At 52.1% G+C, this 15405-nt stretch overlaps 1 protein-coding gene across 1 annotated transcript; it reads left to right on the forward strand.

The window, feature by feature from the left end:
* The first annotated feature begins 428 nt into the window (after window positions 1-428).
* Window positions 429-15186, forward strand: BID (BH3 interacting domain death agonist). Its single transcript, XM_084306268.1, has 7 exons — window positions 429-476; window positions 8503-8609; window positions 9264-9331; window positions 11171-11381; window positions 12247-12392; window positions 13647-13850; window positions 14247-15186. The coding sequence occupies exons 3-7, from the start codon at window positions 9323-9325 to the stop codon at window positions 14256-14258; spliced, it is 582 nt and encodes a 193-aa protein (XP_084162394.1). The 5' UTR covers window positions 429-476; window positions 8503-8609; window positions 9264-9322; the 3' UTR covers window positions 14259-15186.
* The last annotated feature ends 219 nt before the right edge of the window (window positions 15187-15405 follow it).

Here is a 15405-nt window from a genome sequence, read left to right on the forward strand (position 1 = left end):
ACGAGCGCATTACTGGAGCCTGACTCAGAGCCCGTTTGCCCCCGATTTTGCAGGAATGCCGAAAATAGCGAGCCCTCCCTCGCCACAGCCTCGGGGTGCCCGGTGTCACAGCATCACCTAGGCTGGAAGAGACCCCCCGAGATCGTCTCCGACCTGGCGCCAGCCAGCCCTCCCCTGACCCCATCCCTGAGGGGCTGCGCGGGGTGCCTCGGCGCGCCGGGCAGGAGCGCGAGCCTGAGAGGAAATCTCCTTGTGAAAGAAACAAGTTTATTTTAAGCAGGGCTAAGGCGAGCGGGACCAGCTCCTGAGGGAGACCTCCTGCAGGCGGCCCATGGCGCTGGCCCGGCGCCCAGGGGCGGTGCGGGGCGGAGCGGGGCGGAGCGGGAAGCATGAAATGGCGGGCGGGCGGCGGGGGCAGGGCGAGAGCGGCAACGGCGCGGGGACGGAGCCGGCAGCACCGGGGCTGCGCCCGCGGGGTGAGTGCGGCGCCGGGGGGGGGAGGAGAGCAGCGGGAAGGCGGCGGGGCCAGCAGCGGGCCGGCCGGCTTTGTTCCACCCGCTGAGCCCTGCCTTCAGCCGCTTGTTTTTATTTTTATTTGCGTTTAACTCGCCGCCTGTCCCCCCGCTGTCGCCGGTATCGCGATGGGGCTCCCTCCCGCGCTGGCTCTGGCCGGCCGCCAGGTCAACCCGCTGCTGCTCCCGCCGCTGGCTTTGTCCCCTCGGCTGCTCTCTCCCAGCCCGTGTGGGGCCGTGCCGGGAGCTCACGGCCCAGAGGGCGGCTTTCGGGGGCTTACCGGGGGTTGATCCTGCGGCAGGGACCCCCGAGGGACCCCTGCCCTCCAGCAGGAGGGGCGGCTGCGGGGTTGGGGATGGCAGTGGGGGAGCAAGGGAAGGGCGGCCCCTGCCTGCTCCCGCCTCTCGGAGCGAGTCTGTGGTGACTTTGTGTTTTTTTAAAAGAACAATGTTCTGTAATGTTAACTAAAAATCAGGGCGCCAGCGCCTCAGAATTAGTTAAACTATGCCGGGCTTTGTGCGGAAGGCCCAGGCTCCTCTCAGAGCAACGCGCCCCCTGCTCTGGTGTTTCCTGGGGTATCTGGGTTAAAATTTCATGCGCTTCGTGCACGGCCTCCTCAGCCCTTTGGTGGAGGAAGGAGCGAGGTGGTTCCCCAGCAGGAAATTGTTTCTAAGGTGTGCTTTCTCTTTCCTTGTAAAGGACTTTTAGAAAAAGTCCACTTGTGTGTGTTGGGGGGGTGATTGGGGGTTCTCTTATCATCTTTTTTTGGTCTTTAGTCAAACCGAAACTTTTTTTCACCTGCTTATGAAAGCATAACATTGTGAAGGATACTGGTTGAACGGGAGGTCTTTCTGCATGGTCTTGCATTCTTACTTGCCTCCTCTTTCTAATTAAGTATTTATTCGTATCTGCTGAATTTAGGAAGGAAACACAAGACCACTTGGTTAGGTGGCTTCGTTGGGGTCCCACCAGCCCCTCGCCGATTTCTTACACCCAGGTGTAAGCTGGCACAGGTCGGTGTGCTGCGTGTCCAGCTCCATGCCTAACCAACACCATCAGCAGGATCGTGCTGCCTGTGCAAGCCTCGAGTCTCCGTGCTTGGGACTCCTGTGCTTGCCCCCAGCACTAGCAGGCTGTGCTTGGGTAACGTGGGCGCCTTGCAGAGGTGCTCGGTGGCTTTTGATTTCCGTTAACTCCAGAGCAGTAAGAGCTGTGGTAATTATAATTGGGGAAGGCTGGTGTGTGTGTAGTCCGTGAGCACTCCTGGCATAGCTGACCCCTGTTAGGCTGTTTCCTGGTATTGTTTTTCCTGTGTAACAGGATGGCGGGGTCACCCTCGCTCCTCAGAAGTCTTGAGGAGCTGGCAGATTGAACAGATTATGCTGTGATAGGATGAAAATGTTTTATCTGGAGGCAGGCAGGCACATAAATCCTGTGACTGCCACCTCTGGAGACCTTTCCGGAGTGGCTTGGCATCCAGAAGTTATTGCTTCCCTTATTGCAGGGTGCACAGGCGAGTAGGACGTAATACCTGATACAGCCTTGAGCCTGTAATAGCCCCACACACGGCCCGCTGACATAACTGCAGGGTGGTGGCTGTGCGAGGTAGGCTCCTCCATAAAGCTGCTCCTGGTGCCCCTGGATATGAGCTACCAAGCAGCAGGGGGTTAGGGGAATCAGCCCAGCCACTGGTTTTCTCTATTGAAAGGAACTGACTGCAAAAGAGCAGGTTTCATTTCCACCTGTTAGCAGCCCCTCAGCTGAATTTACCAGCGAATCTGATATTTCTTTGCATAGCACCTTCCTCTGGTTTTCTCTTAGCATGCTGTGGCTTTTTGCCTGCGTCAGATTGCACTTTATTTGGAGCTGGAGTTATCTTCATATCTGTGTGCTGTACCAAGCCAAATGCTTGCAAATATTTTTAATTAGGGGGTTGAATTTGTAGATTGACTGGAAGTGCGAGGCTCCTACTTGAAGTTTGATCCCATTTTAGTTTTGGATGGCTTATCTCGGGATGAGGAAGCTGGGCTAGTTAAAACTCATCAGTTAATGGTTACAGGATGGATGCAGCTGGTCCTTTTCCTGAGGATTTTGTATCTCTTTTGACCCAAGCATGCCTCCTGGTCATGGTGCGGTTTGGCTGGGCTGTCCTTGATGGTGAATATGAGGGAAAGGTTGTATGCTGCAATATATCCTCCCGTGTGACACTCCCCACTAAAGGGGAGGGGGTCACTGGGGCTCTCAACTCCTTTTACTTGGAGTGTTTTGCTCAGAACATGACTTTATAATCCCAGGCCTCCTCCTCAGCTTTGGCTAAGGTGTGAGCAGGGCACCTGGGCTATGGGTGCTGGATTTTTGTTGGTGTCAGCAAGCCTGCTGTGTTTCCTGTCAGAGCACCCCAACCTTTGGTTAGTTCCTGCTATGTCCTCGCTGCGGTGTCACGGTGAACGAACAGGCGGTGGCCGTGTCTCTCTAACTTGCTGAGATGCTTTTAATCTTCTTAAAGGAGGAAAACAAGTTAATTTATCAGTGTAACTCCCAGTGGCTTGTTTAACCCTTGTATTAACTAACAGCTATACAAAACAAATCTGCTTGCATCAGCTAGCTGCAGTATTTTGGTTTTGTTCTGACATTCACGTTGACATTTTTACACTTGTATTTGGTTTTGCATTCACTTTCTGGGACCAAACATTAATCTGTTTCCTCTGAAGCTAAAACTGAAAGTGAAATAGGCTGCATTATTTTGTGCACTGTCATGCTTTTTCTCGCAGTAAAATCCACGCTTTTCCGCATCGCCCGTGGACCTACAGCTGGGGAGCCCGAGGCTATGTCGAGGAGAAGATTGATGCGGGGTGCCGAGTAGTAAGAAGGGGTGTTTCCCCCGGGCAGCTGCTTGGCAGTTTCCAAACAGGCCCGTTGCACTTCTTTGGAAGAGAATATTCTCTTAGCTGTGTGTTGTTGTTTAAAGGTGCTTAGCAGAGATCACGCTTCCTTTGTCCTCACAATGCTGGTGAGTTGCTGTCGAAAGGGTTTAATTGGATCTGAGAGAGCTGTGTTGTCACCATCCCTTCTGGTTGCACAGTTTGAATGGGCTCCTGTCTGAAGAGATTCCACCAAAATGACTCCTTTTTATTTTACCGCTGGCTTCACCTGTTTAATTTCTGTGGCAGGAATAAGAGTTGGAAATACAGCACAAGAGGAGAGGGTTCTGAGGGCCAGCACGCTTCGTGTCACCGGAGGGGATGGTGTCTGGCTTCTCTGAGGATCACCTTGCCTGCTTGTACTGATGCGTGGCTGCTTCCTAGCAGACAGGGGTGTTCGTAGCTGTGGTGTGTCTGACCTTCGGAAGGAAGGAAGCCCACTTAAAGTGCATCGTGGTGTTTTGCAGAAGTTCTCAAGCACTGAGATGGTGCTGCACATGCTGCCGGAGCAGCATAGCGTGCTGCTGTGAGGATTTGACTTTATACCCTTTTTTCTGTAATTTCTTAAGAATCTCCTTAAGAATCTTCTTCAGCTCTGAGCACCCTCAGATTCTTGGTGAGATGGACAGGCTCCACTTCAAGTGGCCTGGGGTGCTGAGAGGAGCCCGTCCTGCGCCCAGCACCGTTGCGTAGTATCTTGGCCAGTGCCCTGCTGCCGATTGCATCAGCAGGCTCGGTTTTGTTTAGCAGGGGACTTTGGTCGGGTTCCTTTACAATGTTCCCTTCCTGTTCCTGCACACCTAGTCCCACATGTCCCCTGCTGATCCTGCATTTAAAATCCTGTGCTGGGAGCATCTCTGCAGCTCCTGTGTTTCAGGAGGCCCTGCGGTTACTCCTCCACCTCCTGGGCCTGGAGGAGTAGTTCTGGTCCAGTGGTAGGCTCTGGAGCTGCTAGTGTCCCCGTGTCTGTCTTTCCTTACCAGCTCCCTTCCTGATGTCCCAGTCAGGCAGTCAGCTCGCTCATTCCTTGCTGCCGGTACCAGCAGTGAAATGCACCTCCTTCGCGAGGTGAGGCAGCACTGCTGCTTTCCTGGCTGATCTGTGCTCGTGCTGGCACGTGTGGACAGAGTCTGGGTGTTCAGGACGAGGAGGTGTTGTCCTCTAGTTGGGGTGGCAGCTGCTGTGTCCAGTCCCTTCCAAGGGCCGGAGCGTCTCCTCAGCTGGTTCCCAAAATAGGGGGACGCGCAGGTTCCCCTTGGGTCCCGCTGAATCCATGGTCTGGCTCTGTGCGTTGGGGCAGCCTGAGCTGCAGGCTTCGTGCTGAGTAAACCCAGCCCTGGTGCGTCCCTGGGCTGGCTCCTGAGGTTGGATATTAAAACCAGTCATCACAGCAGCCCACTTCTTCCTTCTTTTCCCCTCTAAAGAGGACTGGCAACGCGCTGTGCTCCCTCCTGTCTGCTGACAGTGCCGCCTGGGGCCTGGGGGAGAGCCTTTAGAGCTGAGGAGGAAGCGGGATGGCTTTTCCCACTAGGCAGTCCCAGAGCTGCCCCTGACAGCTGGAGGATTGCTGTAAGCGTGTAGTCAGCAAAACCTCCAGCCAAAAGCACAGAATTAAAAATAATGTGACCCCCCTGGGAGATTAAATATGTCTCATAAAAAGGTCAGTCTAACTATTCTCTTTAGAAGAGCCTCCAGTAATGCTTCTCTTCAAAAAAGGGGAAGAAAAAGCCCACGGAACTGGCTGTGCTGTGTGCCTGAGCCCACGGGCAGGGCAGGGTATCTTCCCTCACCCGAGGAGCTCGGTAGCTCTGAGACACGCTGCTGACTCCTGTAAAGCTGTTGCCCCTGTGGCACGCTTTGGGGAGCGTCGTGAAATCGGGTGGCTGTGGTTTGAAATGGGGATTTAAAACATCAGGAGACAGAGCGAGTTGCATCAGCTCCACACACCCTGTCTGTAAGGTGATCCCTCCTGTGAGGGGCGAAGGCCGCCAGGTCCGGAGATGGACCCGCAGGTACTGTTGTTCCCTTTGCTCCACGATGTCGTCATCCTGACTGCCAAAAATAAACCCTTATCTCCAGCTGCCAGGCAGAGGAATCACTGCGCAGGCTGCAAGCTCTCCCCTTGATGACCGAGGCCTTTTCACAGCTTCTGCTGTGAAGAGTTGGCTCCCAAGCCAAGGTGAAACAAAGATAAGGATCTTGACAGAGCTCAGTGAGAGCTTTGGCTGACGGCGGGGCTGTCTGGGCGTTGCACAGGATGTCTTGGGGCCGAGAGGAGCTGTTAAAGGAGGCAGTGCCACCCCCTGCTGCCCAGAGGTGTGTGCAGCCAGGTCAGATGTGGAGGTGTGTTGGCGGGTTAGCAGCTGTGTATTTGCTGGAAGTCACCATGGGCTTACAGGAAGACAGAAGCGCCTTGGGAAAGAGATCACCGTGCTTGTTCCCGGCTGTTGGATCCCGGGGGAAGCCCAGGGTGTGTGCAGGTAGGCCTACATCCACAGGGGCCCTGCAGCAGCTTTTGGGCAAGAGCTGCAGGGAAGTGATGCCCTTGCTATTTTGGACTCTCCGAGTTTATCTTCTGAGGTCAGACCCCTTGTGGGACATCTATCGGTCTTCCAGCACTTCTCAGCTAGGAGAAATGCTCGTTTGTCATGTCCTTCGTAGCCCCACGGGAGCAGGCGGTGGCTCCTAGGAGGAGTTGTGAGTAACTTTGCCTCTCTCTGCCCACGTGTTTGCTCCTTCCGAGCAGTGGGACTCGCTGGGCGCTCTGCTCTGCGTTAACACAGAACAGCTTTTGCTGCTGGTGCCCAGTTTGAGTAGGAGGGGTCGCTGCTTATGCTATTTTTTCATGTTTTGGTTTGTTTTGGAGGTGACCTCAAGTTAGTGATTCAGCTCGACGGGGCTGGCACCGTTTCAATGCGCAGCTCGTAACTGAGCAGGCAGCGGCCACCGAGGTGTGGAGGGGGAGGAAATAAAGAGATGAAAGATTGGTGGGGAGGAGGATCAGCAGGCTCACAGCTGCATCTGTTCATTCCTGGCTGTTCTGCTGAGTGTCTGCTTGACACAGTGCGGAGCTGCAACAGAGGCTGGAGGAATAATGCATTAAAATTAACTGGCATTTTAACTCAGATATCGTCCTCCATAAAATACTTTAAGGCTTTTAGCAGTTGTAAAGCAGCCTTAGCAGCTGATCAAGTTTTACTCTGAATCTGAGTATAGATAGAGTTTGTAATCTCCATCTCCATCTTACTTTCATTTTTCCTGCTAAAGATCCTGTTCATCCCGTAATAGGTAACTTCTTACATCCATTGGAAGATGTCTTAAAATCCTGATCTACAGCTTTCAGGGTTCAAAAGCTTTAATGAATTAAACTCAGATGGCATTGGTGTGATTGCATTTGATTATTCAGGGGTTTGCTCTTCGAGGGTCTGATCTATATATATATATTTTTTTTTTTCTGAGCTGCCACGAAGGAGTTTGACTTCTCAGGATGAGCTCTGTAAATATCAAAAGCCCTTGTATTGATTCAAGGGAGTTACCTAAATTTGAGGCCTCTGGAACAAGCAGTTTTAGGAAAAAAAAAACCTATCTTTATGGTAGAGAGCTGTTTTGTGGCAGGAAAGAAGTTATTTCTTCCTGTTCTCAGGTGTGTTTGTGACCACCCAAGTGGAGCTTGCTTAGCCAAAGGCTGGAGCCCCTCGGGGGCTCTCACTGCCTGGGTGGTGATCGCTTGATGTGGGGAGAGTTCATGAAATCACCACCTAGAGCTGCTTTGTCTCAATTTCTTACCATATAAGTACTCGGGGAGTGCGGGGGGGGGGATTTTGTTTGTTTTGTCTGTTTTTGTCTGTTCTTTATGGCAGCCCCTTAGCTCAGCCCAGCGGACAGCCTCTCAGTTTGCAGTTAGGACGGGTGATTGTATTTTTGTGCTTTTAAAATATCTTTATTTTTGTGGATTTTCTTGTGGATGAGTGTAACTTGGATGAAGTGGAGCTGACTCCCAGAGGGAAAGGGGATGATGAGCTGATCCCCCACGTGCTGCAGGTCCCTCCCTGGGAGCAATGCCAGGGCAGGGGCCGCGCTGAGGCTCCTCTCCTTTCTGCCAGGACCAGCTCACACGCTTGTCTCTCTGAAGAGCACCAAGAGCTCACCAAATGTGGCATTCGGATGGTCAGAGCTGCAGCCAGGCAAGCTGCAGCTTTCCAGGAATCCGTGTGAGGAGCGTGAAGGCTCCAGCGCCCCGTGCTGGCTCCTCTCCGTGCTGGGGAGCTGTGCAGGCAAGGTGCTTGCATGGGCACGCCCCGAGCTGCTGCGCCCTGCCCCTGCAGCCCTACCAGCAAACCGTGGGCATGCTCGGGGGGGAAAAAATCTGCATGTGTCCAGAAGTCCCCCTCGGCTGCTTTCACTCGCACACCTGGGTGCTGGTGTGCAGGCTGCAGCTGTCCTGGCTCCAGTGGCACCGTGCGCCTCCCGGAGCTGCGGGACACCTGCCCTGCATCTGCTGGTGAGGATGGGGAAAGAGGGAGAGACTTGCTCAGCCTGTACTCGTATGCCAAAGTTAGATCCCGAGCCCAAATCAGGCAGCGTGGGTTTGTCTGACCGGTTATGCTGTGGTCCCACGTGGAGCTTTTGGCATCGGCCGGGGCTGGGTGGGGCTGGCAGTGCTGGGGGAGCCCAGGGTTGCTGCGGTGAGTGTGGGTCTGAGGCAGGTGTGGCGTGGGCAGCACAGGCTCAGTGCGGCTTCACGCCTCCTGTGGTCTCAGCTGTGGTAGCTCAGGAGGTGGTGGTTAACTCGGCGGGCCTTCGTGTCAAAGGATCTCCCCTGTTCCCTACTGGTAACACAGACACCTCTGTTCTGGGCTGAATTGCTTTGAATGGAAACTTTTATACACAAAATCTGCAAGCTGAGGATTTGCCTAGCTTACAGGTGAGTTCCTGATCTGGGTGACTCCCTGCACAAAGCCAAGGTCCTGCTGCTGACTTAATGCTAACTTCCCAATCTTCTCTTGATTCCAGGGATGCCTTATCAAATTCTCCCACCGTAATCACCATCTCTCTCTCTCTCTTCCAGCAAAGACAAAGCCCCAGAGAAGGGTTGTCCTGTCCTGTTTCCTGTCAGGTCCCAGGAAATCAGAGGGGACTGCGTTCTAACCAGGCAGCACGCTCCTTAGGGTCGAGGTGAGTGGCAGCAGCACGGATTTGAACTGAACAGAGAAACGGCGTGATGCAAAGCCATCTGTTTTAGGAATCCAGAAGTTCAGCATAATGATTAAGTGAAAAGAGCCCATGGCTTAAAGGCTGCCTGCGGGCTACTGTGTGTTTTTTTTTTTTTTTTTTTTTTTTTTTTTTTTTTTTTTTTTTAAAAAGTATCTTTGAGGTTGTGTTTTGGTTCTGGGGACTTCTGAGAGTCTTTAAAAGCTGGGAAATTCCTGGTCTCTTGAAGCTGTTACTGCGGCTTCCTTCAGAGTTTGAATTCATTTCTGCTTTCACTTCCTCCCTCTTTTTCCCACCTGCACACTTACCCCTCCACATCTGTGTTTTAAATAGTTATTACAATAAACTAGGGTCTGTCATTGTGAGTCCAGATCTTTGGTGGCTAGCTGGTGATCTGGCCAGGTGGGCTCTCGGGTGCTTTCACCCCGTTTGGGGTCAGCGGGTGCCTGTGCAGCAGGCAGGCTGTTGCCTGGGGTGAAGAAGGCTGGGTGGGAACGCAGTGCCTGTTTTCAGCCAGTATCTTCAGCCAGTATGCAGTATCTCTGCGTGTGGGGGGCCTTCTTCGTGTGTATGCAGGAGTTATTTTTTGCCTTTCCCCACTTATTCTCACTCTTGCAGGGCAAGGACTTTGATCTCAAGCAGAGGGTGACGAGAGCTGCTTCGTTTCTGAACCCATCATGGAACAGGTTGGTTTCAAATGGGGCTGAAGTCGCTGGTTCTCCTGTGCACTTGCTCTGAGATGCCCTGAAGGGGCTGGGTTTCAAAAAGTTGGGCTCATCTTCCCCAGAATTCATGCTGGGGTTTCTGGTGCTGCTCCTCTCCCTCACGAATGCAAACAAGAAGCAGATGGAAACACTTAGTTTGCAAGCTGCTTCCTCGTTACCTCAGTGTGAGACTCTCCCTTTAGACTTGAGATGCAACTGATTTTAAGAGCCTACAATGTCTGATTAAGCAGCAAATTACTAAAACTAATAAACTGACACATTGCTGTGATCACTTCATTAGTGCTTTGTGCGATATTAAACACAATCCTGAAGCTACTATTTATCACACACAAAGTCTTTGCTAAACATTAAAACTGCTGTTGAAATGTCTGCTGCTGTCTGTACCTCACTTCATGTTAAGGTACAATTCTAGCCCTCTTTCCTCTGCCTTTCCTTAACTCTTCTGGCCATAAATCTGGTGCCAGTTCCAGTGGGTTGTTCAGGGGATTGTTGCTGCTGTCTGCAGACACCCATGCTCGGGTCATGGGAGGTGTGCTTTCTCTTGGTGCTTGATCATGCACCTTACTTCCCATTTGTTTCCACTTCCAGATGTGTTGCTGTCCTGGTTTCAGTTAGCACAGAATTAATTTTCTTCCTAGTAGCTGGTGGAATGCTGTGTTTTGGCTTAGAATGAGAAGAGTGCTGATAACACCCCGATGCTTTAATTGTTGCAGAGCAGTGCTTATACTAAGCCAAGGACATCTCAGCCTTTGCTCTGTCCTGCCAACGGGCAGGCTGGGGGGTGCAGTAAGAGCTGGGATGGGACAGACCCAGGACAGGTGACCCAAACTAGCCAAAGGGGTATTCCATAGCATCTGACGTCATGCTAAACAATATATAGGGGTGGCTAGCCGGGGGGAGGGGGCCGGACTGCTCGGGGTTAGGCTGGGCATCGGTCAGCGGGTGGTGAGCAATTGCATTGTGCATCACTTGTTTGTACATACTATTATTACTTTCATATTATCCCCATTGTATCATCATTATTATTATTGTTATTATTATTTTTGTTATTTTTTTTTCCCTGTCTTATTAAACTGTCTTTATCTCAACTCACGGGCTTCACTTTCCATTTCTCTCCCCCGTCCCAGAGAGGGAGGGGGGAGGGTGAGCGAACGGCTGCGTGGTGTTTAGCTGCCGGTCGGGTTAAACCACGACAGTTGCCCTTGCCCAGTCTCCTCCCAAGTAAATATGATGCCACAGGCATCTGAGGGGGGTTATTGTGGAGCTTGTCTAGATCCCTTTCAAATGAAAAAAAGAAATAAAAGCTGTAGATTTTGAAGGCTGATGCTGTTCTCTCCATTCCTTACCTCATTACTGTTCTGACATTTAAGTGGGGAGCGTTTGGCTTAGCTCAGTACAGGAAGCAGAATGCCCAGTTCCCAAATACAGGGGTAAAACCTTTGAAATGCAGATCCGTGAACAGAAGCGGGAGACTTCTTTTAAAGCACAGCTGTGTACTCAGTACAAGAGCTCTGACCAGGGATTTAGTCCGTGCCACTGCTAGAAACATGCAGGAAGAGGTGAGCTGATGCCTCTGCTGTGGGTTGGTAAGAACAGAGCTGTCTGGTGTTAGCCATCAGGCAGTTCTGTGTGTGTGCACATCCAGGAGTTGGCATTAGTTTGCTCAAGTCTTGTCAATTGGGCATCATCATGCAATGGGCCCAGAGGAGGCCAGAAAAAGGTATTCACTGATGGGAAAACAGAATCTGCACAGACCTACTGAGTGGGACTTGGGCTTAACAGTGATTTCTTCATGTTTAGGATATCCATAGCGGTGGATTTAACCAGATGGAGCGCATGCTGTTGTTTGCTTTCCTGGAGGAGTCCTCTGGTTGTGAGTTCAAAGAGCAGCTGCCGTCCCTACGAAGCCAGGGGATCGTGTATCCTCTGCAAGACATCCTCTACTGTGACAGTGATGGCGAGCTTCAGACCGATGGGAATCGGAGCGGCCACTTCCAGAACGGTGAGCAAGGTGAGTGCTCTCTTCTCCTTCCCACGCGCCTTCTCTGGAGGGGATTTCTGGAGCACCTGTCACCCTGGGCAGCCTGTCAGACAAGGGGCACAAAACTGGTACTGATGATTGCTGTCCTTAATGTGATCTTCAGCAGTTCTGCTAGGCCTCACTCTGCTCCTCAAGGAGTTTGAGCACTTGGGCTAGGCTTTTGGAGCAGCTCTTCTGGTACTGAACGAATCCCTTTGTGCTGTACCAGTGTGGCAGAAATGGCTCCTCACATAGTTTCTCGTGCTGTTCCTGTTCCACCTGCCATGAGCAGCATGGCTGTTGCCCCTTGCCCAGGATGTGTCAGCTGGCACTCTGATCTCAACCCAAGGAGCACGAAGAGGAACTGCTGTAGTAAATATGCAGCCATCATAGAGAACTATTGATTTCACACCCCAAAGCAACAATGGGAAGCTTCTCCAAAAGGAGTTGCTTGGTTTTAGGTAGTGCTTAAGGCACGGGTCCTGACAGTTTTCACTTGAAAAATCATTCTCACTCTGTTCCCTTTCCCTCCCTAGGCAGGGTGTTGGCTGTAGCAGTCCTGCACAGATCTTGGCTGGATGGATATGTTCTGACTCCCCTCCTCAAGTTTTTTGTGTAGGGTGATGCAGCACTTTACTTACACTACAGCTTAAAAAGCAAACACGTTTTTAAGCAAATGAGTTGTTGGCTGCTCAAGAGAGCTGTAGCACAGGCAGCTGTCACAACAAGGGAGAAGACTGGGGTGGGTGGGGAGGAGGCTGGTAAGGGCAATGGGAAAGATGCCATGGGACAACTTACCTGCACTGAACCCAGTCTGACTGCAGCCTGTGAACTAAATCCTGCGCTGTGTTGGCAGTGTTTGACCCTGAGGTAAATGAAGAAATTGTCCGGACCATTGCTGCTCAGCTTGCTGAGATTGGAGACCAGCTGGATAGAGAAGTCAAAGCAAAAGTAGTAAATGATCTAGTGCAGCACTTCCTGAATGAGAATCTGTCTAGAGAGGTGAGTGAAAAACAACCTGACTAGCAGATCCTTCCTGCTGTAACTCAGGAGCAGCAGACTTGTCATGCATCTCTGCAGTTTTTATGCCTTAATTATTGCAATTTTAACACACAGCCCTAACACTGAACTTTGATGTGAAGATTTTACTAGAGCTGATGCTGTGATGGAGCTGTGTGCTGGGGCAGCCTTTGTCCTGCCAAGTGGGTTACTTGTGCTCTTTGTCCCCTTTCTGCAGATGGGGAAACAGAGGTAGTTGTGGACAAGGACTGACGCTGAGGTAGTTTGTCCCTTATTTTGTTGTCTCAAGGGTTTATCTTTAAAAATCAACTGTCTGGTTAAGGTTCAGTATTCGTCCTTAAGATCTTTGAACTCATGCTGGGTCCTGTTGGTCTGTTGCTTGTCACATGTGCAAAAGCACTCCTAGAAGCTTGGTTTGTGTTTATTACTGTACACTGTGAGGCAATAAGTGGTGAAACCCAGTGCTTCCTTCCACAGTGCCCTAACCCTTTAGCTTACAGGCTGTCAGCGCTGGGAGTAGCGCTGGGGTTTGGCCTGGGTGGGTGACCTGCACTTCACTGCGGTGTCTGCCCCACCAAATGGTGTCATGTGCCTTGGTCCTTGGCCCAGCATCTGCTGTGCCTCGCTGCTCTGCAAGGGAAATAATTGGAGGCCTGTGGTATTAAACCTTTCTTCCCTGGATTGGATCCAGAAGCACAATTTGTATCTCCAGAGACCTTTTTGGCATCTTCAAGATATAACTGGCTATTTGGCTTGTTTGTCTTCCTCTGCCTGTGATGAAGTTTCCTATGCTCTACAGGCTAGTGCTGCCTTTGATTTGAGGGTATGCCTTTTCTGAAAAGGCAGGACTTTTTTTTTGGGGTGTTCTTGTTCTGACCCCCCGCACTTAGCAAATACACAAACCAATGGCATTCCCCACTCCTCGGGTCTTGCTGTCCACCCAGGTAGGTTCCAGGCTTCAGTTTCATTGCCTAAGCTTTCAGTCCTCGGTAAGGCAGAGACAAATGTGACCGGGCAGACCTTGATTTTTCACAACACTGGTGTAGCTTGATGTGTGCACGTGCACATGTCCTGCTTGAGGAAGACAGTGTTTGGACCCCATCTCTAGCTCCTGCCTGTTTGAAGGCTTTTCTTTGAAACTCGCCTTGTCATCTCTGCCACCCCACCCGGGCGGGTGCCAGACAAAGACCCCTTTCTCCCACAGCTGCTGCACTGACACCCTCTCTCTCTGCACAGGAGATAACCCGGTGCCTGTCGCAGGCCGTGGAAGTGCTTGCACGAGCCATCCCCTCAGACCTGGAACGAGAGAAGGCCATGCTGGTGCTAGCGATGGTCCTAACGAAGAAAGTGGCAAACAAGGTGCCCTTCCTTCTCCAGCGTGTCTTCAGCACCACTGTGAACTACATCAGCCAGCACTTCCACGGCTACGTTGCCAGAATGGTGAGTGCTGACACGGCCCCGCGGCTCTGCGGGTTACAGCCAGACCTCAGTGCCCTAGGTCGTGTCCCTGGGAGTAACCAGCTGCCAGGTGGGGAGGAGCTGCCCATCCCTGCAGCACCCAGCAGATGGGATTTATTCTGTAGGGCAGAAAGTTGTGACTGCCTCTTGTCCACGCAGTCACCCTAGTGGCAGAGAGGTGGCCTGGGTGTGGGGCAGCGGGACAGCAGCCCCCAGAGCGCCTGGCTCGTGTCTCTGCCTTGCCGACTTCGGGAGCTGGAGAGGCTGCAGCCAGCCCCTGCCCGCTCCCCTGCAGCAGAGGCCGTGCTGCTGCTGCCCTCCCCTCTCGGGGGCGGCGAGGCTCTGCGGCTGATGCTGGTTCTGTTTCTTTCCCTGCAGCTGCGCGAGTGAGAGAGCTCCAGCCCTCGGTGTGGAGAACGGGCTCCTGAAGACTTTGAGCAAATCCAGATGCTAAAATGACTTCTCCTGTTCTTAACTTCTGGAATACAGCTGTGAAAGGGAAGGCAGAGCTTTGTAGATAGGCTTTTGTAGACTGGCATGGCAATGACGGTAGTGGGAGCTGCATGGCAGGTCTGCCAGTGCCTGCAAGGTAGAGCGCTTACCCCGTCTAATTCACCAGCTTGGGTTTTTTCCTTTCCTTTTCTTCCCCTGTCCCTGTTGGTAGCAGATGTAGTGCAGGGAGGGTGTGGTGGGCACTGAGCCATCCCTCCCTGTTTCTCCTCACCAGCTGTCAGGTTCTGCAGCCTTTTGTGCTGCAGCTGGGCCCTGCTGTGGGTGAGCCCTTCCTGGGAAGGCAGCGAGCTGTAGAAGGGGGGGTTTATCAGCACAGCCCACCACGGCCTGCGTGGGGGGGGCAGCTCCGCCCTAGAGGGGTGCTGGCAGCAAGCAGCCTTTCAGAAAGCACAAGTGTTTGGCCAGGGAAGGCTAAAATGCAGGTGCTACATCATCCACACCAACCTGGGGTTGCTTGAAAAATCAAACTTTAGGTACAAGGGCAAATTGTTGTGGGGAATGTGATCTGGCTGTGCTGGAGGCAAGGTGGGCTTTGGCGTTAGCACAGCTTGCCATAAGGGGAGAGAAGGCAACAGCCGTGCGCCTGGCAGTGTACCTGGCATCTCTCATCAGCAACCTCTTGTGGTTGTGTCTCAGGTTCAGTTAGCAAACGTGGACTCAGGGTCTCTGATACTTGAACCGCTCACACAAGGTGGCTGAGGTTTTGCCTGTGATTCAGCTGCCCCTGAAGAAACGATGTAAATACTGTAGTGTTTTTGCTGTTTTTTTTTTTTTTTAATAAAAATGTCTGTTCTCAAGAACTGTACTTCCGTAAGGATTTGAATTTCTACCTGGCTCTGTCTCAGGAGGTGTGGGTCTTCTGCACGTGTTCTTGTGCCATTCTCCTTCTGATGCTGTGAGGGGTAACGCAGCTGCACACTGGTTGTGACCTTGCCTAATGAAGACAACCTTCACTGTTAAGTAGCCTCTACACTTGAAGAGGGGAAAGGAGAAAAAAAACCACCACCTAGGTTTTGTTTTTGAA

The sequence above is a fragment of the Netta rufina genome (genome assembly GCF_964035555.1).
Source record: "Netta rufina genome assembly, chromosome: 1".
NCBI classification, from domain to species: domain Eukaryota; kingdom Metazoa; phylum Chordata; class Aves; order Anseriformes; family Anatidae; genus Netta; species Netta rufina.

Bases quoted from the DNA above. Each gene is read 5' to 3' on its own strand.
- BID (XM_084306268.1), top strand. The intron at 11,382-12,246 runs GTGAGTGCTCTC...CTGTGTTGGCAG, and splicing joins CTTCCAGAACGGTGAGCAAG to TGTTTGACCCTGAGGTAAAT. The intron at 12,393-13,646 runs GTGAGTGAAAAA...CTCTCTGCACAG, and splicing joins ATGAGAATCTGTCTAGAGAG to GAGATAACCCGGTGCCTGTC.